The sequence below is a fragment of the Populus euphratica genome, unplaced genomic scaffold, assembly GCF_000495115.2.
Source record: "Populus euphratica unplaced genomic scaffold, PopEup_1.0 scaffold2.1, whole genome shotgun sequence".
NCBI classification, from domain to species: domain Eukaryota; kingdom Viridiplantae; phylum Streptophyta; class Magnoliopsida; order Malpighiales; family Salicaceae; genus Populus; species Populus euphratica.
Genome location: NW_011499846.1, coordinates 1,606,623 through 1,631,572, shown reverse-complemented (window position 1 = coordinate 1,631,572; position 24,950 = coordinate 1,606,623). Strand labels below are relative to the sequence as shown.

At 30.9% G+C, this 24,950-nt stretch overlaps 2 protein-coding genes across 2 annotated transcripts; both read right to left on the bottom strand.

Moving 5' to 3' along the window:
* Nucleotides 1–5,667: 5,667 nt before the first annotated feature.
* LOC105130198 (cytochrome P450 82C4-like) lies at nucleotides 5,668–7,977 on the bottom strand. The gene is made up of 2 exons (XM_011032602.1): nucleotides 6,885–7,977; nucleotides 5,668–6,566 (listed from the first exon to the last, which is right to left on the bottom strand). The coding sequence occupies exons 1-2, from the start codon at nucleotides 7,836–7,838 to the stop codon at nucleotides 5,940–5,942; spliced, it is 1,581 nt and encodes a 526-aa protein (XP_011030904.1). The 5' UTR covers nucleotides 7,839–7,977; the 3' UTR covers nucleotides 5,668–5,939.
* Nucleotides 7,978–14,665: 6,688 nt separating this feature from the next.
* Nucleotides 14,666–18,274, bottom strand: LOC105130189 (probable transcription factor KAN4). Its single transcript, XM_011032592.1, has 7 exons — nucleotides 17,343–18,274; nucleotides 17,149–17,299; nucleotides 16,913–16,989; nucleotides 16,648–16,684; nucleotides 16,237–16,399; nucleotides 15,056–15,152; nucleotides 14,666–14,936 (listed from the first exon to the last, which is right to left on the bottom strand). The coding sequence occupies exons 1-7, from the start codon at nucleotides 17,664–17,666 to the stop codon at nucleotides 14,763–14,765; spliced, it is 1,023 nt and encodes a 340-aa protein (XP_011030894.1). The 5' UTR covers nucleotides 17,667–18,274; the 3' UTR covers nucleotides 14,666–14,762.
* Between the last annotated feature and the right edge of the window lie 6,676 nt (nucleotides 18,275–24,950).

The following is a 24,950-nucleotide window of genomic DNA, read 5'->3' as shown; positions in this document are numbered from 1 at the left end:
ATCGCGAGTCACCAGCACCTTAAATGACAGCGACTCCATTCTAGGTAATTCTCTTTTTTCGAGCGTGTTGGATATTACGATAGCTATTATGATTATAATTTTAAAAAAATTATTTTATAAAAATATATTTTTAAATAAAATTGATTTGAAAAAATAAATATTTGATTAAATCCGTAGTTGAAATTGAAATTGAATAAAAAATAATTTAATGTATTTGCTTAAAAATGCTTTTGAAATTAAAATTATAAAATAATTTTTAAATATATATTAATATATATTAATATTGATGGTTTTTAATTTAAATGTTGTAGATTTAATTATTGTTATTACTTCATGAAATAAATAATACTTTATATAAAATATTTTTTTAATATTCCATTAAACCATCTACAATTTCATTACGTACAAAATTCATTCGACAAGAACAATAATTTTTATAATTTTTTGAGCATGCAATAAGATTAGATAAAATATTATCAGGAATAAAATTGATTTGATATTACATTGCGAGTGAATTTAATTCACCCTACACTAGTTTTTTAGGAAAAAAATATTATTTATATGATAATATGAGTAAATTTAATTCACTCTAAACTAATTTTTTTTTAAAATATACAAAAAATAAACACACTATAAAAAATTATTCAAGTGAACAGTGCAAGAGACACGTGAACAATGGAAACAGTGCAATTTACTTGCACTAATTGCACTGTTTACTTACACAGTGCAAGTGAATTGCACTCTTTGCATGCACACTACAAATAAATTGCACTGAGCATGTAAATGCTGAATTTCAAAAACCAGCCAGGAGCTGCTTCGTCAAATTTGCGTGTGTATTTGCTTAAAAATGCTTTTGAAATTAAAATTATAAAATAATTTTTAAATATATATTAATATATATTAATATTGATGGTTTTTAATTTAAATGTTGTAGATTTAATTATTGTTATTACTTCATGAAATAAATAATACTTTATATAAAATATTTTTTTAATATTCCATTAAACCATCTACAATTTCATTACGTACAAAATTCATTCGACAAGAACAATAATTTTTATAATTTTTTGAGCATGCAATAAGATTAGATAAAATATTATCAGGAATAAAATTGATTTGATATTACATTGCGAGTGAATTTAATTCACCCTACACTAGTTTTTTAGGAAAAAAATATTATTTATATGATAATATGAGTAAATTTAATTCACTCTAAACTAATTTTTTTTTAAAATATACAAAAAATAAACACACTATAAAAAATTATTCAAGTGAACAGTGCAAGAGACACGTGAACAATGGAAACAGTGCAATTTACTTGCACTAATTGCACTGTTTACTTACACAGTGCAAGTGAATTGCACTCTTTGCATGCACACTACAAATAAATTGCACTGAGCATGTAAATGCTGAATTTCAAAAAGCAGTCAGGAGCTGCTTCGTCAAATTTGCGTGTGAAACGTGAATTTTTAAAAAGCCTATTTGAAATGACTATTACTTTTTAATTATCTATTTAATTTCTGAGAAAGGTTTTATGATTAATCTATATTTGTTTTAATTTTTTGTATAGATGAATTTTATTTTTGAAAATAAAAAAAATATTTTTAAATAATATTTCTCATATGTGTAGCCTTATATATATTTTTTATTTTATTCAATCAATTTAATATGTTTGTCTATTTTTATTATAGTTTAATTGAATAAAAAATTTATTTCAATTAATAAATTTAGCAAACACAATTGCATAAATATACATCTTGTAAAATTAAATATATTGATCTATATTTATCTCTTGATTTTTCTAGTTTTTATATTTTGTCATTGTTTATGATTTCTTTCACTTATTAATACACATAATTTTTAATTTATTTGATTACATATATGTGTAATTTTTTTTTATTTTCACTTAAATTTTTTGAAATAAAAAAACATGTTGAAAAATTTTATATATAAATATTTTTATTAAAAAAATATTGAAGTTGCAATGACGTAAAACACAAGTCAAATATCTATTGAAAACTAATCATCTTCATCTTGATTGTATTTATTCATCTCCTAGAAAACATACTTTATAAGTACAAGTAAGCGAGTAAAACTCTAATTATTCCAGACTCTTATAAAAGATGTATGTCCTAACTTAAACTTGATATTTACTATGCAGATCTCGAACTTTTAGATAAAGGTTAATAACAAATTAATGGACATCAATTTTTTTATTTTTTATTGAATATAAAACATTTTATATTTGTTTTAATTTTTTCTATAGATGAATTTTATTTTTGAAAATAAAAAAATATATTTTTAAATAATATTTCTCATATGTGTAGCCTTATATATTTTTTTTTATTTTATTCAATCAATTTAATATGTTTGTCTATTTTTATTATAGTTTAATTGAATAAAAAATTTATTTTAATTAATAAATTTAGCAAACACAATTGCATAAATACACATCTTGTAAAATTAAATATATTGATCTATATTTATCTCTTGATTTTTCTAGTTTTTATATTTTGTCATTGTTTATGATTTCTTTCACTTATTAATACACATAATTTTTAATTTATTTGATTACATATATGTGTAATTTTTTTATTTTTACTTAAATTTTTTGAAATAAAAAAATATGTTGAAAAATTTTATATATAAATATTTTTATTAAAAAAATATTAAAGTTGCAGTGATGTAAAACACAAGTCAAATATCTATTGAAAACTAATCATCTTCATCTTGATTGTATTTATTCATCTTCTAGAAAGTATACTTTATAAGTCTAAGTGAGCGAGTAAAACTCTAATTATCCCAAATTCTTATAAAAGATGTATATCCTAACTTAAACTTAATATCTACTATACAAATCTGGAACTTTTAAATAAAAGTCAATAACAAATTAATGGACATCAATTTTTTATTTTTTATTGAATATAAAACATTTTTGTTGGGGTAAATAGCAAACACCAAGGTTCTTATGTACAATATTAAACTCTTGTCGGTGCCTTGTAGGATGTTCAGAATTGCAAGCATTGTTGTTCAAGTTCTTGGAGTGAATAGCAAGGAAACTTATAGAACTGTATTATGCAAGCGATGCATATCTCATTTAAAAAATGAAAGACTGATTGCCTGTTAGATTTTCAGCCTTGAAATCTTGTCAACAGTGTTCAGAAATTGAAATTGATCCCAGTCGATTGGATTAGCATATCCATTATGATCAACTATAAAAAACCATATTTGTTCTGTCAACGTTTATCCATTATCATAGATCAACTATTAAAAAAAAACTAAAAGTATAAAATAATATTTTAATAAAAATAATTGATTTGATAATCCATTACCTAACTTGATATTTCTATGATTTAATTAGTTTGTAGTATTGTTACAACAATTATTTTTAGAGTAATTTTTATTTGAAAATATATTGTACTAATATTTTTTTATTTTTTAAAAATTATGTTTCTATCAACCTATCTAAACAATTTAAAAATATTAATTTAAAAAAAAATCATTTTTTTAACAAACACAGTCAGCCAAGCCATGTTATCAAGCATATTCTTATATTCTTTTCCAAATTGATCTTCAAACTGAGTCCAGCAACCATGTTTCTAAAAATATATATATATATATATATATACACATTTGGCTGGGGCATCGGTCTCCGGCGACGACAAATCCAAAAAAGAAAAATGATAGCTGCCAGTGACAAGTCATCTCGCCATTGTCCAGTTTGCTCATGATTCTACTTTCAGAGCCTGCGGCAATTCAAATTCCAATAACAAAGTAGCAGAAATTTTTAGTGGCAGGCAGAGGGACCATACTCCACCTACATTCAATCACCAAATCACAAAGCAAAAACTATAGTTTTAAAACCTGGCCAACTCGACGGGTTGATCAGAGACCCGGCTAACCCGAAATTAGAACCAGGTCGAGTTGATGAAAAAATAAAATAAGCCATGACCTGACGTGACCCAGACGATCCGGCAAAACCCGATCAAAAACTCGATGGTAACCTGTTGACTTTTATTTATTTTTTCTCGCCATTGTCCAGTTTGCTCATGATTCTACTTTCAGAGCCTGCGGCAATTCAAATTCCAATAACAAAGTAGCAGAAATTTTTAGTGGCAGGCAGAGGGACCATACTCCACCTACATTCAATCACCAAATCACAAAGCAAAAACCTTCCCCTCACTCAATTATATTATGCTTTACTGCATTTTTAACTGAAAATCTAACTCTTGAATTCTATAAAAGAAAAAAACACGTTGTAATTCACCCACGTAATACACAAAGTTTGCAAGATCCAAATGTCTTGCAAGTGTATCCAAACTGTTGAGATAATAAAAGGTTTTCTATATCAATTTGTGTTTAAAATCCTGGTTTAACTAGTTAATTAGAATTTTTATTGAACTATTAGTTAGAATATTTATTGGAATAAATAAATTTAAGATTATCTTCTTCCTATAATCTCTTTATAAATTAACGACATGTACTTAGAATCTTGTGTGTTGAACATCAATGAATAATAGCTTTAGGGTTAAATACATTAATTTTACTTATAAAGACTCAAACGTAGTCCCTCATTGCAAAACACTCATTTTGAGATAAGAAAAGGTTTCTAGCTTAAAAAGATTTGTGTTTAGAATTATTATTTAATTGGTGAATTAGAACCCTTAAAACAAGAAAAGGTTTCTAGATTAAAAAAATTTGTAGTTAAATTCTTTTTAATTAATTAATTAGAATCCTATTCTTATTAAATGATTATTTAGAATTTTTATTGGAATATGATAATTTATTTTATTATATAATCTATTTATAAAACAAGTTTGTGGATGATTTGTGATCTCTAAACTTGGTGAAAGACTAAAATTGCATGATCCAAATGTCTTGCAAGTGAACTCACGAAAATACACATAAAATATGTCACAATAAAATTGTGTTTGGTATGTTAAATAATAATGGATTAGACAAAATAATTTTTTTAAAAAAATTATTTGTTGTATCTTTATACAATACAAAAATTACTAGTAATGAAATTTTTATATTATTAAAAAGAGTCAAGTTTGTCCAATTCTCTACACAATTCTAAAAAGAGTAAGTCAAGTTTGTCCAATTCTCTACACAATAATTAATCTAGTTGATTTAGGTCAATGCATAGATAAAAATAATTGTAATCATAATTTTAAAATTCAACTAGAAATCAACTTGCAAGTATCATGTTATCATAATTTTAAAATTCAACTTGGATTACAAGTTAGGTTGATCATGTTATCATAATTTTAAAACTTATTTGGAAAGTTGAGCTTATTTTAGACCTGAATTAACTATTAATCCAAGTCAAAATAAAAATAAAATGATTATTATTATAATTTTAAAACCGACTCGGATGTCAACTAGGAGTTAGGTCCAGGTTGACTATTGATCTAAGTTAATATAAAAATAAAAATAGTTTTTATAAAGTTTAAAAATCCAATTAAGGAGTCCTTCTAGGCTAGGCCGAGATCCAAACCATAGATCGGAATGATCAATTTAGGTTTATCCAAAACAATATAAAAATAAAAATAATTATTATAATAATTTTAAAATCTTAGCTCTTTTCCTTATTTTTTTTTTAATTTGTAACTGTCCAAACCTCAAATAAGCCAAATCACATCTAATATCTATCAACACATAACATTGTTCAAACCTCGCCAGTCCACTGTAATCAAATATTTTTCACCATACCACACACTAACCAACCACCCTAAAAAAGACACAAATTCGGACAGTAGAGACTAGAGCAGTGCTTGAAATGTAAATGGACGTTACAAACTGATCGATCAAGATGAGTTTCCACACGATGCAACAGGCAATAACAAAGTAGAAAGAATTATTAACTACCTGATCCAAAAACTCTTTTGTTTCCTTAAAATTTAAATGGCACATCCAACCTTCCTTCAGTGCTCGGTTCAGTAGCCATAGAGCTTGGGAGGTAAGCGTGGGGTAAGAATAACCTCTAATGGGGTAGCTTTTGGAATGGTTAAACCTGAACTTTCAGTCAAGTCAACAGGCTGGTCCATTGGGGTAGCCAATTGAAAAGAGTGAAGAAGACGGGCAAGTGTCAGGTGAAGGACTTGGAGTGCAAACGACACACCTGGACAGGACCTCCTACCAGAACCAAAAGGAATGAGTTCAAATTGCTGGCCTCTAACATCAACATCTCCATGGCTAGTGAGAAATCTCTCTGGCAGGAATGCAGATGGATTTGTCCAAACTCTCGGATCCCTTTGAATCTTCCATACATTTACTATCAAGCGGGTGCCAGCAGGGACATGGTAACCAGCAACTTTGCAATCCTCCATTGCTTCTCGGGGTCCTAACAAGGGACCAGCTGGATATAGTCGGAGGGTTTCTTTGATGATTGCTTGTAGATAAACAAGATTCTTAACATCTGAATCTTCAACTTGCCGCTCCTTGCCAACAAGGAGGTCTAGCTCTTCTTGTGCCTTCTTCAACATGTGGCGATTGTTCAGAAGTAATGAGATGGCCCAGGTTAGTGTGCCTGCTGTGGTGTCACTACCACCAAGGATAAGAGCCTGCACAAAATTATGAACTCAAAAAATTCAGTCATTATCTTCGCCTGGAGGAGTCCTGCGGACATTTTACAATACTTCGTGAGCATGAATTATGAAATTAATATATTCCAACAACCACTTTATTTAAGTGCAGGCACAAAATGTGAACCATCCCAATTCAAGGTAATCTAAGATGAGAATGGCGGGGAAAACCTGAAATCTCACTATTGGCACTCCAATTAGCAATTAGTTTTTTGATTCTCATCAACAAAAACAAAAAAAATTGCTTGAACTGGCTCTGTAAATTGTATTCCATGGTTATTTTGCATATCAACTTACTAGGCAGGTAGACTTGATGCTGGTATTTGCATCATACTGAAAATTCGACAGTTGGCCTTCCTCCTTAAGTGACAACATCACATCGATGAAGTCCTGCTCATCCTCATCCTTGATTCCAGCAGAAACTCTCCTTTGGCGATGTTCATCCAGCCAGCCTTCGAGAATAGCATCCAACTCTTTGGCTGTATTCTTCATTGCCCTTTCATGCCCCTGCAAATCTAACCACCCAAGAAATGGAAGTGCATCTGAAACCAAAAAAATACCTATCAGACGAAAGAACTGATTAATCGCCTTCTGGCACCGTCTTGCCTCTCCATCATCAGAGGCGGCAGCAGAACCAAAATAACGCTTTCCAGCCACCATTCTGACGACCACATTAAGTGTCAAGTCTTCTAGCCATTGTTTAAGTTCAACAACCACAGGACTGGAGCTATTGTTAGCCCACGAATTGTATAGCTCCCTTATCCCTATGTCAACTTCAGAAGCTCGAACATGCTTAAGCATCTCAAGCCGTCGGTTAGAAAGAAGTTCAATAGTTGCGATCTTTCTCATCTCACGCCAGAAAGCGCTGTATGGAGCAAATCCAAAAACAGCATAGTTGTAGCCCATATGCTTTGCTGCAACTGTAGTCGGACGTGAAGCTAGCGCCTTGTCATTAATTGTGAAGCATTCCTTCACTACCTCCCAACTACTCACCACAAAAGCCCGGCGACTGCCGAGACGAATGGTGAACGCTGAACCATGCTTATCAGCCATTGCTCCAAGAGTTCGGTATAGAAGCTGATCACCCCCACCTAACAGATGCAGATGACCAATAATTGGCCATGCTCCAGCTGGTTCAGGCGCCTCTTTAATTTGGTTACCTTTACAACTGTTTTTTTTAATCAGTGCATTGTAGAGAAGTATGCATGAAAAAAACAAAGCAATCGCAATTAATTGAGGAGAAGGATCCATGTTCTATAGAGAGATGCACAATTGTGAAACTGACATCCCAGTCAATTTATAAGCCACCTCCAGACAACAATTCAACCAAATTCAGCAAGAAGCAGGCCACTTCCTAACAGTTTGTGGCAAGGGCCATGGCTTGCCCCTGTGAGCGAGTGTGTCTATGAGAACAGAAAATTCTGATGTATGCTTTCATAATAAATTATCGATCCCCATTTCACTCCTAGTAAGGAATTAAATTTGTAATGTTTCTCCAACCAACATGTTGACAGGTGACTTCTTGCAAGGTGAGAAGAGAAGTTGAAATGCATACGATATCATCAAGTCACTCAACTCAATCTTGCATCAACAAAAAAAACAAAAAAACAATTAGTTGAAATAGTTTACTCTATTCTAGACATTATAATTATTGATCCACAATGACTTTGTTTAGTATATTTGATTAAAGAATGTTGTAAGATGATGCTATACAAAAGGTTCATTGTTCTTGGTCAGTGGTTTCAGTTTCTTCACAACAAAGGTACTACCTGGGGAGTGAGAGCTGGTCAGCAAACATGACTGATATGCAGGGATCATGCCCTCTTTAACATGCCACTATGTTCTTTACATCGGATTGCTGCAGATACTGCAATGCAATAAAATCCAGGAAATAAATTTTCTTTTCTATATTCAAAGCTCATGCATGTGAGCTACTAGTTTAGTGAAAATCACAATATGGAGAGTTGTCATTAAATTAATGACAGTGTAAAATATAAGGCGTTTAAGAGTTAAAACATTCTCTTGCAACTCACCCCCAATTGCCTGCCTTTGTTTCGACAGTGAGCTATATTTTAATGACATTTGCCTATAGCCAGAACATAATGTTTTTGTTCCATCAAATAAGAGAAAACATATTCATATATGATAACATCAATTAAAAAAAAAAAAAACAGAGCCCAGAGAGAAAGTTTTACAGTCTGGTGTGTTGGAGCTCGGCCCAAAACACCAAACCAAACATCAAAGTTGTTCAGTCAGGTTTAATGGGATTTAGCCCAAATAATTGGGTTTGTATTCAAAAGAAAGACAGGATATTAAGCTATCCTTTCAGGTGTGGCGAGGCTCAGCCCAAAACACCAAACCGTGCTGCAGTTGCATAATTTATAATTTATAGGTGGGTATATTTAGAAGTGTTGTTGTTATTATTTTTTAAAGTGTTTTTTATTTGTATTAAAAATATTTTTTTATTTTAAAAAATTATTTTTAATATTATTACATTAAAATAATCTTAAAATATAGAAAACATTTTTTTAAAAAAATACTTTTAAAATTTAAAAACAAATATTTATTGTCACCAACGAGGGCTTCCTTGTCATGCCAGTGAATATATATATTTATTGCAAATGGTCGAGATGACTACCCTTCCAATATAGTGCCTACACAGCGTTATTTGCACGATATAGGTTTTTTTTTTTTTTTATGACTACTCCACACAGTAATCTTATGTGATTAAGGTTAATAAATATTTAGGTCTATCAGTTAATAAGACACCACAAGCCACAACACATCTCACAGCAAGAAATTTAGGTTAACATTGTAAAAAAATGTCTTTTTGGCATTGAAAAAATTTGTTGTTTTTGCATTTGTTTTTTAGTTTGATAATAAGTTAATCAGATTCATTAAAAAGTTAAAAGGTTAGACAATAAAAAAAAATAACTCGTGAAACTTTCATATAAATTATTAAAAACTCATGTTTTTAAAAGGATCCAAGATCTATTTTTGTTATTCTCACATGTTTATTAACTATTTTAAAAATTAATCCATGAATATTTAAAATGGATAGATTTATAATAAGTATCAATTATAATATATATTAATATTGGAGTTAGAAATATCAACTTTAATATTTATTGATGTTATATTAAAAAATATCAACCTCAATATTTATTAATATTATAGTAAAAAATATTATAGATAAATCATTAACAACATAACACAAATCATAATAATTTAAAATAAAAATAACAATGTTGTCTGTCTAAAAAAAACATTTTAAAAATGATAACATATTTTCTATTGCATAATTAATTTTTTTAATAGAATCTTTAAAAATCAATCAGGGTTTATTGTGGTCATAATATTAAATATAACTTTTAAAATAAGATATTTTTTTTCTAAAAAATAAAATTTTAAAATATCAGGAATTAATTTCAGCTAAATACATAATTTGTCAACTTGTAAAAAAATTATGAATATATAATGTGCTTCAACTCTCTTCTTTTTTTTTAGTTTGAAAAAAAATCATTAAAATATTTTTAATGAACCATTTTAATTTAAATTTTAAACAAATTTATATTTTTTAAAAATTTAAAATTTATATTTATTTGAAACTTTGAAACTCGATGCTATGAATACCTACCTCATAAGATTTTTTAAAAAAAAACGAAAAAAAAAGGGGGGGGGGCGCATTTCTAGGAGGAGCAGATAAAAAAACCAATGTATAGAGTGGAAAAAAAAAAGAGAAAAAAACACAACAAAAATTTATCTTCTTTTGCATAGTTTAGTTTTTGTCATGTTTAGTATTTTATATTTTGACATTAAAAAAATATGTTGTTTTATAACAAGTATTAATTCTAGTATTTATTAATATTAAAGCAAAAAATATCAACTCTGATATTTATTAATATTAAAATAAAAATTATCAATCTTAATATTTATTAATATTAAAATCATAAATATTATAAATAAATCACTGATAATACTGCATAATAATTTATAATAATTTAAAATAAAACTAGTAATGTAGTTTATTTAAAATAAATCATTTTAAAAATAATAATATATTTTTTTCAATTCAACTAGTTTTTTGGCATGAAATTTTTAAAGATTAGTAAGGATTATTATAATATTAAATAATAATTTTTAAAATAAGATATTTTTCTTTCTAGAATAAAATGTTCAAGTGTTTGTTTTTTTCAGTTCTTCGTAATGTCAGCAAGGACACACTCTTCCATGCATTTTGTTCTTGTTATCTTTGCTATATACATTGTTCTTATTATCCACTAACACAAACTTTAGAGTATCTCCTATGCCATTAAAGAAACTGTCCTGTAAGTTTGGTCGCCAACCCAATTCAACTCATTAAAAATCCTCCAGGATCCAGCGCTCCGGTCACGAAAAAACCTAAATGTTTTGGTATCTTATTTTCTTTGAATTTACATAATTTTCATTTAATAATTGAATCAATCTAATCTAGAGTATGTTTAAAATCTAAATTACGAATAATTTAATTAAATCTATTGATTTTTTAATAAAATAAAATTATTTTAAATAAAATAATACAAATTTGTTTTTTAAAAGAATTGTTAATCGGATCTCACTTGAGTCGAGGGTTAATGCACCTAATCACTCGGGATTAACAAAATCAACTCTCCAAATAATTTAAAAGCAAGTTAGGTCTAGATTAATAGATAACTGAATCAATCCATCGATCCACCGATTTGATAACCAAGATTTCCGTCCGATGGTTATGGCGATCCCAAGTTTCAATATTGTAACGTATTATTAGGAGAAAAATAAAATATTTTGTGTTTTTTTAAAGAAAAAAAAAGGGAGGAAGGAGAAATCAAGAAACGTTGAGAGAGTGAATTAAACTGATGATGGTGGGAGAAAGATTTGGGACAGAAGGCTAATTAGAGAGCCAGACACAGGAACGCAAATTGGGGCACAAGATCTATTACAAGATATCATGTAATGATGCAACCTGTAGAAATTCATGGAGGATACCAAGATGTCTGGATTGTCAGGGCTATTTGCTTCTGAGCTATATAGCCTATGGGTAGGTACCTCAAAAGTGAAATTTCATGCCAGAGACAACCCCATTAATGATTGTTGGACCCAAGCTTTCTTCTTTGAATTAGTTTTTTTTATAAATAAATTAACACAAATTTAAAAATACAAATTTAAAAACAAATATATATTTAATTAAAACGGTTAAGATATTACAAAATAAATAAAAACAAGTCTTTCTAAATAAAAAATTTATTATTTTAAATTCTAAAAATTTATTATTTAAAATATAATCATGTATTGAACATGGTAAAAAAAAACATAAATTATTTAATTAATAAAACTGTTTTTTTTATAAATTTGTTCGATATTGCATGTGAATATAAATTTAAATGTGTTTTAAAAATATATTTAAAGTAAAAAAATATCAAATTAATTGTTTTTAAATATTTTTTGATGATTTTGATATACTAATATTAAAAATTAAAAAAAAAATTGTTTTTAAATAAAAAATATTAAAAAACCACACTATAAACTACTACATCAATCTAACACATTATAATTGAATAAAATGCAGAGGCTATCCCATCAACAGATAATATTTTTATTCTTTTTTTTCTTTTTTTTTCTTTTCATCTTTTTCACCCCGGCGATATAATTAGCTGCATTGCAGTTATCCTGAATTGCTTCTTCTTCTTTTTTTTCTTCTTTTTTCTTTTTTTTTTCCTGGTTGCCGCCTGCATAAACTGTAATAAGCAAAAGATGAAAAAATTTAATTTTTTTATTTTAAAGTAATTTTTTTAATATTTTTAGATCATTTTATTATATTAATATTAAAAATAATTTTTAAAACATGAAAAATATTATTTTAAAAAATATATGTTAGCTCACCCCAATCCCAAGTGAACATGGTCAAAGACGAAGAAGGCTGGAAAGGGGACAAGGGAAGGCTGGGCCCCCAAGTCAGTCCAAAACATTCGTATAGATTAACCCATTAGATGAATCAAGAAGTCATGGGCCAACTGGTGATATTAAAATGGCGTAGCTGATCCACATCCACAGTATTGTCATATACGTGGTGGTCCTGTCGGAGCTCATCAGTCAGTTTTGGACTATAAACAATAAATGTGAAGTTGAGGTGATGGCGAATTGACAACGCCACCACCATCTCTAATCCCAACTGGGAGCTAGACGTGCACCGTGCGCATGGGTGAGTGGGTAAGAAAGCCGAAAAGAAGGTTCCATCTTTTTAGTCTCTACTTTCTGTTCTCCATCTTGTCTGCAATCAAAATTCAAAACAAGGGACACAGCATCAATCATTGTGGATTGACAATAAGACACTACAAGTAATTGTTAGCAATTAACTGTTTCTGTTCTAACTTTTATGACATTTTTGGGTGGATTTTAGGTAAATCGTGCGAGAAATTGTAGCTTCAAGTCTTAAAAATGGTCCCAGAGACACAGCTACGTCGAAGGAGAAGACGTCAACAACGCTAACGTGCCTGCACAGTTAATACATAGACCCCTCGACATTCGACAATATATATATATATATCAGTACATGCACATGCATGCTTTTGAAGCTTTGTTTCCTCGAAGGATCAATCACAATACAAAAGGGCCATTCAAACTTTAAACCTTTCGTTGTTGCTGCTGGGTACTGCCTTGTAAAGAGAAGCTTAAGTTAAAGGAAGCAGAAACATTTAGCACACGCAAATGCAAAGGATTGCACAGTAATCCATTTTGGCCCCCCCTCTTTGCACACAGTATCATCGCTCGAAGATGGCAATGAACATGACAGATTTTATCGGGTCAATGGGTCCTGGGAATTTTTAGGTGTTTTCAGGTTATTTTTTACCTTTGATCAAAGGTCAAATACACCAGTGAAGGAACAATATTGCACACTAAACATACAGGTAAATGATCTCTCTTCTCCAACTAACTTCAATCCAGATCCTCCATGGGTATGGCGTGGGACAGGCAAGGACAAATTAACTAGACAATGTCCCAAATTATAATATGTATACGTCGATGCTGCTAATCGTTGAACATTTGTTTTAAGTAGATAAATGATAAGTGAATGAAAAATTAATTTAAAAAATTTCTTGGTTTGTTTGCTTAAAGAATTTTTAATTTTTCTAAATTTAATTTTTAATTTTTAATTTTTAATTTATGGTAATTAATTAATGATTGATAATGGTATGAAAATTAACTTTTATTAATATTTCAATATTTTAGCTTCTAAATTTCACAAGGGGTGAAGGAAGAGACGTGAATTTTTTAGATTTTTATATATTTTTTATCTTATATTTAATATTTTATTTTCATTTTATATTTTGATTTTTCTCTAAAATCTAGAACTTAAGTTTATATTGTAGAGAGATATTTGAGTTTTATATTTTTTAATTCACAAGTTTTTGTTTAGAAGTGCATCTAAACCAAGATGGTATTATTAAAAACTTGAAAAGTATATTATATACATCCTAGTTGCATAAGTGAAGAGTAATAATTAAAATCTTAAGGATAAATGATTCATCCTTAAAAATAATAAATTTTTTATTATTTTAAAATATTTTAAAAAATAAGTACTATTTTTATTTTAATTTAAATATAGCTGATTTGAGTTTTTTTAATTTTGAGTTTATATGTTGATTACATATATAAACTCTAGTTCCTAAAAGATCTTTTATTTAGTATATTTTTATGATAATAAACTATCAATTCATACTAATTATTTTTTAACTACAAATGATAAACAAGGCATATGTACACATTATTCTAATATATTTACAACTTGAATCTGCACTGATATATTTAAGTTAAGAGACATCCCGACAGTTAGAACTTAGGCACTTCGATTAAGAGGTGCTATATACGCACAACCTTTAAGGATGATGGGTGGAGATTTAGGACATGGTGAAAGCTGCTCCTACTTTATAATTAATTCAAGGTTTTTTTGAGCATCCCGTTGGAAGGAAAATCTCATTATCACAATTAATTAACCATATGATAAAGTTGTCTCCTTTTCTTTTCTTTTTTTGTTTCCGCCCTTTCACCTTTGAGACAGAATCCAAGAAACATGGAAGATGCATAAAGATTAGTAGATATGTGGTCCATTAAAAGGAGGATTAGATAAATCATAAATTCATAGTTTGTTAGCCTGATTAATCAACACTTGAGAAGGGTTAACTCATTTGTAGTTTCAGCATAGTCCAATTGCCAACTTGGCCTTCCAAGGGTGAACTCTAGGTTAAGCGACATATCTGAAGATGACGAGGAGCTAGAGTCCAATCTCTCCTTCAAATTAGCAGCCATGTGGAGGGCTTCCGTGTGTCCGTCCTCCTAATTAAGGATAGAAACAGATAATATTATCAGTTAGAAGTTAATTAGGAAGATAATTGATATGTGTGTGTGTGTGTCTAATCCATGAAGTTTTTGTTTTTGATGATAAAGTCATATACCTTAGAATGGTCATGTGCTTCGAAATTAAAATATGTCAGAGCCTCAAGACTTGATATATTTTTCTCATCACCCTCCATTGATGATGGCCCTGAATTTCTGTTAAAAAATCACCAAGAAATCAATATTTAATTATTACTAGTGAATACGTTAAAACAAATAATTGTAGGCAAAAAGTTGTCTCCTTTCTCTCGTTTCTTTTCCTTCTACATGTGAGGAAATAAAAAATCATGATATAATCAATTGAGATTTAGGTATACATATCTAGGCTCACCTAATTGGAAGATTTTGACGTGCAGTGGAAAATCAATGAGAAAAATCGTTCAAAGTTGAATACAATATGCATTAAAAGCTCTTAGAACAAGAAGATGTGAAAGTTACTGCAATATCTCAGAAGTTAAATCATTCCTTTATGTTATCAGCTACTACTAGAGAAGCAATTCCACTACGTACATTGTATAATTTTTGAAGAGAGGATTGATTTTATTTTTGTTTTATTTCTCTTATGTCCTGAGTAAGATAACATATATAAGATCATATTAATAGTTAAGAAAAAAATAATATTAATCCATACTGAAGATTCAAATACGGGAAGCAAAAGTCAGTCTTCTGGTTTTGAATTGATTGTCGACGGGAATTAGTCAACAGAATCCAGCCATCGATGAAATATTAATGACTCGGTGAGCTATAAACGTTAACATGACTATTTGAGGTTCTGAGTTGTGCACTGGAAACCAAACCAAAGAACCCTTTGAATAAAGTACTAGCATCGAGATTGCAACCAAGCCCTTGACTTTTTACATACATTGGGATGAAGAAACATTCATAATCTAACGGATGAAGAGCATGCTAGGGCACGTATATATTGCTATGAAAGGTACACGTCCGTAAATCACACACTTAACCTAGAAACCCTAGGCAAGCTTCATTAATTATGATCTGTGTAGATACTCTATAAGTGAAACCTATTGTCTACACGAATAGCTAAGACAGAACATGTTGGACCAAATTGAAGTTCATCACCAAAGGTATTTGTGTGAATGCGTGCATGTATATATGTTTGCGTTGATTTATTGAATAAGGAATTCTACTTTACCGTTTTAAACAAATTTAGAGGATAAGATGCACCTTATTGTGAAAAAAAAGAAACAAGAGATAAGGAGGAAGGAGAAGCACAAGTGACCTTTGATTTTTTTGTATAGAAGATAGTGGTGGTGGTGGTGGTGGTGGATTATTGAGAGGTTGAGGAAGGTTGTTGGCATCAGCTTTTCCACTAGATAAACCTAAAGCGTCCACCTCAAGAATCCCTGCCCTTTGGCTCAAACCCATATCTGTCAGCTCTTGACCTGCAATCATCATATATTGAACCATTGCTCCAGCTTTATCAGACACTCAGAAAAATAATTCATATATGGACTGATTAAACCAGTCAGTCGATCAGATCCCAACAACATATATTTTTTTAAGTCGGAAATAGTAAATCAAATTAATGATAGAGTTTTTGGCCACACTTGAATCACAAAGCTCTCTCTAGCTAGACAATTATTTCATGGAAGAGAGTACATATCGAGTTCTTAAGGACAATATAATTTACCTGATCCTCTGTCAGTGCTCTTCACTGTTCTATACATCTGCATGAACACCCACAGGAAAAATGAGAAAAAGTCCACATTGTTAAGATTACTTTAGAGATGCCCTTTTGTCCTTACCCCTTGTTTTCCCTCCCCACTACGAATTAGTCACAGCAATACACAGATACATGTAACGATAAAAGTGCTAAAACAAAGTTGAAAAATCTTGAAAATCTCCCAACAAATACACAAATTCAAGGCAATGCAGATTAAACACAGTAACCCCACCTGCAAGTGACTCTTCACATGAGCTAGGGTAAGATCCTTCACATTCATCAACTCTAAGACTGATTTTGGTGTTGCTCCTGTAACAATATTCGCCAAGAGAAGGTGTAAACTTCTTCTCATTTATATCAACAACTAATCTCTACTATCGTGTGAAATAATTAAGAAGAGGAAAAACACAGGAAACAAACTTCAGATGCAGAAATGTACTAGTGAGTGCAAGTTTTTAAGAATATTACTTTCATGGCCACCAAGAAGCTGGACCGCATGAACAAAATGGGCATGGAGAGTTGTGGTCCATCTCATTCTAGGAGCCCTTACGCTTCTCTTCACTCCATTAATCATTCTTGCACTTCTCTTGAAATCACGCCCATAGATTTGGGGTTGGTGGTGGTGGTGATGGTGGTGATTAAGATTTCTTGGTAGTTGGGTGGTGGTGGTGGTGATTAAGATTTCTTGGTAGTTGAAGTGTTTGAGAACTCAAATCTGCCATATCAAACCCTAAGCTCAAAGTTGGTTCACTAGGACCAAGATTATAACTCCTTTCTTGATTGAGAAAGCCATTTTCATGGCTTAAATCACTTCCACTACTACCAGAATCTGTAGTTGAGCTCCTATCACTACAAAGGGCTTTTCTTGTTAATCCTCCATCACAGCCCGTTTCTTTAGCTTCCACTGATGGCGGGCTGATCTGCAGTGAAAGATCAGGAAAAGGTGATACACTTCTCATAATTATGTGTTTTGAACTTGAGAACATGAAGAAGACGGGGATCTATATATCAAATTAAGCCAGGTTTGTGAGTGGCAAGGGAGAAAGAATGGAAGAGTTTTAAAATAGTACAAATAAGGAAATTGTAAAACTGAAAGCAAGTGAATAGGTGAGATCTTTGAAAGAAGAGCTATGGGGATAACCAGCTTGAAAAGAAAATGGGTCGTTGTGATTATATAATGATTATATCATGAGTGCCTCATGATTTGCATGGGTGTTGAGAGATGAATATATAGAAATGTTAAAGTAGAGAGAATTCGAAATGACCAGTAGGCTAGCTTTCTTTCAGTAGGATCACTCTAGGGTTGATCCAATAGAAGATCAGAGAAAGAAGTATAAATGGTGAGGTGATTGAAGGCATTGCAGAGAGTGATCAGATAGTGAGAGAGATTAAAAAAAGGTGAACGAAAAGAGAAAGTAACACAGTCTTTCCGGGGATGATGGCCTCGATGAAAAGTTTGTAAAAAGAGAAAGTTGTGTATTTAAGGATGCAGAAAGGTCAGAGACATTTCTTCAGAGAGAGCTGGAGGAGGGGACCCTTTTTCTTGCCTTAAACTTTTATAATTGTCAATGAATAGAAAGGAGCTTTGCAGAGGATATATATATATATATATATATATATTAATGGTGGTGTTTGCAGGGAAAATGGATGGAATTTGAGATAACAAAAAACTACTGTTCAAGGAATATTGGAAGGGAATTGAGTGAGTCTAATTGACGATGAATTCTTTTTTCTTTTTTCGTTTTCTATCTCTCTCTTTCTAGCTAGCTCTCACCATCTCTATACGTTGATGGATCGTGACCCTTTTAGATTCCCTAGAGCTACTCCCTCCTTATGTTTCCTCTATAAGATTTTTATTTTAGATTTTATTTTAATTTAATCAATGGTGATTTTCGTGAGCTTTTGCTTCAATGAGAATATTCCTGTTCTGTTTGCGAGACCCAATTTTTTAAAAAATATATAATAATAATGAAAAAAATTCTTGTTCAAAAGCTGCAATTATGGCCTCTTCCATGCTTATTCTTTTTTTAGAAAGTTTATGCATTAGTTATTTTCCTGGATTATTTTTTAAAAAAATATACTGATATAAGGAGGAAAGAAAGTTTACGTAAACAACTTTTTATCATTTTTAGAGTCTATTTTTTTTATAAGATATTTTTTATTGAAAAATATTTTCTTGATTTTTTGTGTTTGTTTTCAAAAAACATTTTTTATGTTTGTTTCTCATTAAATATTTTACAAGAAAACTTTTCAATATAGATATTCTAAATTTAATCTTCAAATTTAATTCATTTATTAAAAATATTTTTCGCTTATAAAATTCTACAAAATATTTTATAAATAGTAATCTATGTTACAATATCATCCAATTATTTTAATAATTATCTTCATTTCATTTCCACCACCTCTTTACAACTATTATCATCTCATAATCACTTTCTCTTTCACCATCGCCACAACCTCCCCCACCACTTTCTCCTTCACCATAGAAAAATACTTTACAAGGAAACAAAATATATATATATATATATATATATATATATAATATTTTGGATTTGGTTTCCTCTCTCCTCCGTGTAAAATATATAATTAAATGCCACCACTAGTTATTCCAATGCATCATAAATTTTTCCTGCATTTATCTTGGTGTAATTAATAATTAAGAGAAACATAATTAAAAGCTAAACAATGTCTCGAGAATTTAAGAACTAGATGTTCCTTTCTGAGGACGTCAATGGAAATTTATCAAACTTAATTAAATAATTAATAGAAGTCATTATCATGACACAGTAAGGATTAGCACGACCGATCCCTTTCCTTCCTCTAAAAAGAATAGCACAATCAATTAATTAAGGTTTTGATCATTTGCAAAGACTTGCGTGAGAAAACATCAAACACAATTTGCTCTAGCAGTTCCGACCCAATCTTAATTCTCTTTGCCTAAACCGACCATTATTTAGCCAGCTCGATCGAGTCAAGTCAATTAAGTGTTTGTCCTTTGTCCGACTTCACAATGGACACAAGATAAGCCACGAGGAGGAAGGGGAAGACTCTCTTTAGGTCTCTTCTAGCCTCGGTGCGCACGTAGCAACTAAATTGTCGATAGATATCGAGCTGTACACGTGAGAAGGCCCTTTCAAGCAGGAAAATATACTAGTATAGTAGGAGGGATTAAAATTGAAACGGCAAGGGGAATTGTGAGAGAAGGGTGTCAGAGTGGCTAGGGTGTCCGGCGACACCAGGGTCGCAGACCCACATGCAAAACTCTCTCTGACCCACTTTCCCTTTAAATTTCCAAAAAAAAGTTGATACCCCACGCGCTTTAATTTCTCCAATTAATGCCCCCGTGAAAATCTGGGTCAAAATTATTGTACGACCAACCGAGCTTTTGTTTGCTTCGGTTAGAAGGAAAAACATATAGTTTCTTTTATAAATAGAAGACTGAATTTAGGGTCTGATCCAATTTAGTGCTCCTATCATTGAATTATAGGATGTTTTTTGCAAGTCATTATATCAGTATGTATCTATATTATTTTTGTTTCAAATAACTATATTTTAAATTTTTTAAATTATTAATTTTCACCTTGTTAAGCTTGATCGATTTAATAAGATTGTTAATTCACTCATTGTGTCACCATTTAACTCAGTTTAATTAAGTTAATATCAAAACAATTAAAATAAAACCTAATTAGGTTTTGTATCATTAAATCTATCCATAGAACCGGGTTAAATGACTTTTTTACATTTGAACCGGTGTGATTATTATATCTTCGCCATCCATCATTTTAATAACAAACCTCTCAAATCCGAAAGCCATCGATACTTCATCTCCTTTTGGGATTTTTTTCCTTCAAATGTCTTTGTATCTTTTGTGGGATTCTCATATTTTTCATACAAAGATCACAAGAATTGAAGTCTATGTATCGCGGTCATCTGCAATTTTTCCTTATAAAAAATAAAATGATTCATTTAATATTTCTATTCCTAAAACAACACGCGGGCTTCCTTAAATCTTGTTTTTCTCTTCTTTCCAAATTTATAATCATGTAGAAGCTCTTGCTAGGTATCAAGTTTATGTAGTTGAATCTGTCATTCAGGAGATAGCCAGTTGCGTTTGTACATTAATATTACTCTGATGTTGGGTCTGTGGGTTTTGTTGGGTTGAATGGAGCTATCATCACATAATTTACTTGGCTATTGGGTGGCTCCATCATGCTTTATCTATGATTTTTGTAATGTATAAAGTTTTTGAGATACAGTCTCTTTTTAGTAATACGAGTATCAGTTTATAATCAACAAAAACATACCCAGAAAATTGCCTTAGTGAACCAGCATTGAATCACTGGTTGAACCAATAAACCATTGAATAAACCCCAAAAAACCCACGATCCAGCTCCTTCACCAGTTCCTTACCCCGTTCAATTGGTTCTAAAAACATTGCTTGTAGTGGTAATAGTTATACAGGTTATTTTTTATATGACTTTTACAAATTATTTAGGTTGCTTTAATTTGTGCTTTTAATACAAAAAGATAAATAGTTTGGTTTAATAATTTTTAACTTGAATCAGAGATTTGTTATAAAAGTGAGTCAATCTTTTTATTTAATTAAAAATAAAAAGTTTTAATTAACCATCTTGCTGACAGATCAAAAGTCTTTCATTTGTGTAATAGTGATCTCAGTATGATCAAACTCAAATAAGATTTCTCCGTTGAAAAAAAAAAAGAACGAGAAAACAAGTGGTAACCGGGAGAGGAATAAAGTATGCCTATGTAATGGGAAATTGAAAAATAAAATCTTCCTTTTGGATAATAAGTGATGGGCCTTGGTCCAGATAAAAAAAAATAGAAAGTTTTATTTAAAAGTAAACTTAATATTTGTTTTCTTTTTTATTAAAAAAAACTCATTGATCGAATGAAAAATAATATTACCAATGTATATCGGAAATCTAAACGATCGGAGAAGTTTTCAGTGTATGATTTTGGGCACACTAATTACTAATTCATTGATTGAATAAAAATTGATCTCGCTAATGTATCAATAATAATATTCTTCAACTAATTATATTCAAGATAATTGTTTTTTAATTAGCAATAAAATAGCACACACAAGAGCTAGCACTACAAATCTAATAAAAAGAACATTACTTAGCTTGCTAATTATAATTAATTTTTTATTTGATTAGGAGTCCAACATCTTTGTAATTAAACAAACAAAAAAATCTAGCCATTAAATTTTGGGCGTGATTTCAGTTCATAAAAACAAATCCTGGTGGGTATAGAATACGGCAAATTAAGCTTGGTATTTAGAAATTAAAGAGGCGCGTGGCAGGTGAGAAATGGAAAACGGAGTGCAGCCCTAACGTTCAAGTCATGACCACCGTGTAGTATTTGTCTAATCTGTCTACCTCCAATATTCCCTCTCCATGTCCAAATATTCCATGGCTAAACCCAGCTGTGGAGCCCCTCCCCAGGCGTGGAAGAAATATAGTATAAGAAGGAAAACATACCATATTCCTCGGCGTCAACATGGGGTTCCCATCACGTGACTTATGGACGTGACCTTGTCTAGGTTATATAGTCTCTTCTCTTGTTCTCTTCTCTTGTTCTATCTTTACTTTTCTCCAACCCCCGTTTAAAATGCTGAATTCTCTATTTGATTATGCTCGAGAACCCATGCTTTGCTTTTCATAATTTGTTTGTTTATGGGAATATTTGATGGCAATAACAACAAGATGATTACTAGAAAGTGTTCATCATTTCTAAATTATAGTTTTCGAAGCCATGGTCAGCGCCTGATGCGCTCTAGATTCACCGGGAAATGAAATCTTTTTGTATATCTAGTGTTAGTTTATTCGGGCTAATAAATTCTCTATCTTTCTTTATACGGATTACTGAACAATCAGTTTGTAGTATGGTAATATCCGCTCAACATGTCTCTCTATGGATCTCTTGTAATGTTGTCAAATGCTACGGCTATATTCCATATTCCATGTGTTTGTCTTATAAGAACTCCCCTCCCCCCCACCTCTCTCTCGTATACTACTATATTTAAAATTAAGCTTTTGCATTGATTTTATATCTTTCCCAGCAAACGACTCCATTCTTTTTCACATTGCAGCAAAATTAAGCTAAAGTTTAGGCTAGTGGGTACCCATGGCCAGCAATTCGTAACGAAGGTACCTAGCTCCCCATATACTACCCTTTTAATTACTGAAACATGGCTGAATGGGTTTTTGATCAGTGCAGACCAAGCAAGGACAGACATATGTGTGCAAATTGAAATAAAATGCATCTTTGAAATCATTTAGAATATTCTTAAATCGCAACAAATTGAAATAAATTATCGCGCGATGAGCAGCTATTTATATATATATATATAGAAAATGATACCTTATTTAATACTTAACGTGTCAGGTATTTTTCTTATATGATCAGCGGCCTAATTAATGAGCATATTTGGACAGCAATTGAGTAGCGTTCACTTTTGGTTTTGAGCAGAAATGATGACTTCAATTACGAACCCATTTTTTGTCTGTTGATACGATTAAATAATTATATGCCTTTTTGGAAGAATATTAGCTTGTTTACGGTGATTCATGAGATCAGAATACTGGCAGGGTTGCCTTGAAACTTGGTTTTTCACCTTCTCCCACTCCTCGAGTATCGAAGAGAAAGACAAGAAAAAAAAAGGGATGTAATCACCGAAATCAACGCAGTTTAGGCTGACGTGCTCCACGACATGCATGGAATAAACATGGTTTTACTAATTCCCACCATCACCAGATTGTTTCGCAGCAGGTTCGGAAGAATTTCTTTGTCTTTAATTTTTAGGAGTATTACCCATTGTTATCGGATCAGGTAAAATCCCGGTAATAGATTGGTCGGGTCATTCCTAAATCTTCTTGTTTTAGTGAAACAACATTTTAAAAAAATAAATTGAAACAATATTATCATTTTGAATAAAAAATTAAAAAAAGCAATATAATAGACTCAAATGAAAATCAAATGTGTTTGACTAAGTCATTCAAATTTAATATTCACTACTATTCAAAAAAAAAATGGCTAGAATAAAGCTTAAAGCCAGCAAGTTACATACTGACATCAAATTGATCAAATTTAATAATTATAGTTTTTGTCAAATCAAGATAAAAAGATACCCTTATGAAAATAGTAAAGAATTAAGACGTATGGCTGTCAATGTTAACAGCTAACAACTACTACATGGTCAAAACTCGGTTCAAAATACCAAAAAAAGTTATTTATTGGTGAGCTTAAAGGGGCACTTGACACTCTCTTGGAGGAGCAAAATTGAAAGCAACGTTTTGCATCACAAATGAAGATACATAGGTACCCACGCGCCACCAGAACAGATGATCAGAAATTCAGCATGGCTGTATCAGGGACCAGGCAAGGGCATCCGTCCCCAAGCAATTAGTGGGCAATTATATACCTATGATGAAGTACAAAGGTGTCAATTTATCTGCAATGAATTGGTTTAAAGTAGAACGAAGTCAGACAGCCTGGGAACCTATTGATCCTGTCTATTTCTCTAGCGAATTTTGAATTAAGTGCTAAGAATTTTGTGTGTTATTTTTTAAATATTTTTTTTTTTTTAAAAGACATCATTTTACATAGATGCCTCCCTACACACACACACACACATATATGCCTCCATTTTGCGGCCACCGATATTCAAAGTGACAACAAGTTATTTAATCTCCAAAGAGTGAGTTTTAGTTGGGTACTAATGGGGTCAAAACCCAAAGGAAAGAAGAAAAAAAAAAGTCTCCAAAGAGTTGGTCCAACAACTAAATTCTTTATCAAATTAAGGAAAAAATGAAAAAAAAAATTCAAATTATATAATTACGGAAAATCCCCAATCAAGGTTTTAAATTAGCGAGTGAACAATTAAAAAGATACGTAGGACGAGGGTACTGCAGAGTCAAGACATATTAGATTACTTAATTGACTGTTTATTTAAAAAGAGAACAAAAATAGGAGAGAAACAAGAGAATAATTGAAGGGTGGGGACACCATACACAATATCTTCAATGAATCTTACGACTCATTCGACCCCATCCAGTCAATTTTATTAATGTTAGCCACAGATAATTGCTATTCTACTTCAAATGAAATTATAAGACTATGCAGCAATTACAAGGTCGGTCAAGCCATTTAATGCATATTGGATCCTAGTTGGCACTACTCACTAGTAGTATAATAAGACCTGTCCCAGTCGGTCGGCAAATTGATCCAGTGATTTACAACTC

Coding starts and splice junctions, on each gene's coding strand:
- LOC105130198 (XM_011032602.1), bottom strand. CDS start 7,838: ATGGATCCTTCTCCTCAATTAATTGCGATTGCTTTGTTTTTTTCATGC. Junction 6,567..6,884: donor GCATCAAGTCTACCTGCCTA/GTAAGTTGATAT, acceptor AATTTTGTGCAG/GCTCTTATCCTTGGTGGTAG.
- LOC105130189 (XM_011032592.1), bottom strand. CDS start 17,666: ATGTTCTCAAGTTCAAAACACATAATTATGAGAAGTGTATCACCTTTT. Junction 16,990..17,148: donor GCTTCTTGGTGGCCATGAAA/GTAATATTCTTA, acceptor ATATTGTTACAG/GAGCAACACCAAAATCAGTC. Junction 14,937..15,055: donor AAGCACATGACCATTCTAAG/GTATATGACTTT, acceptor ATCCTTAATTAG/GAGGACGGACACACGGAAGC.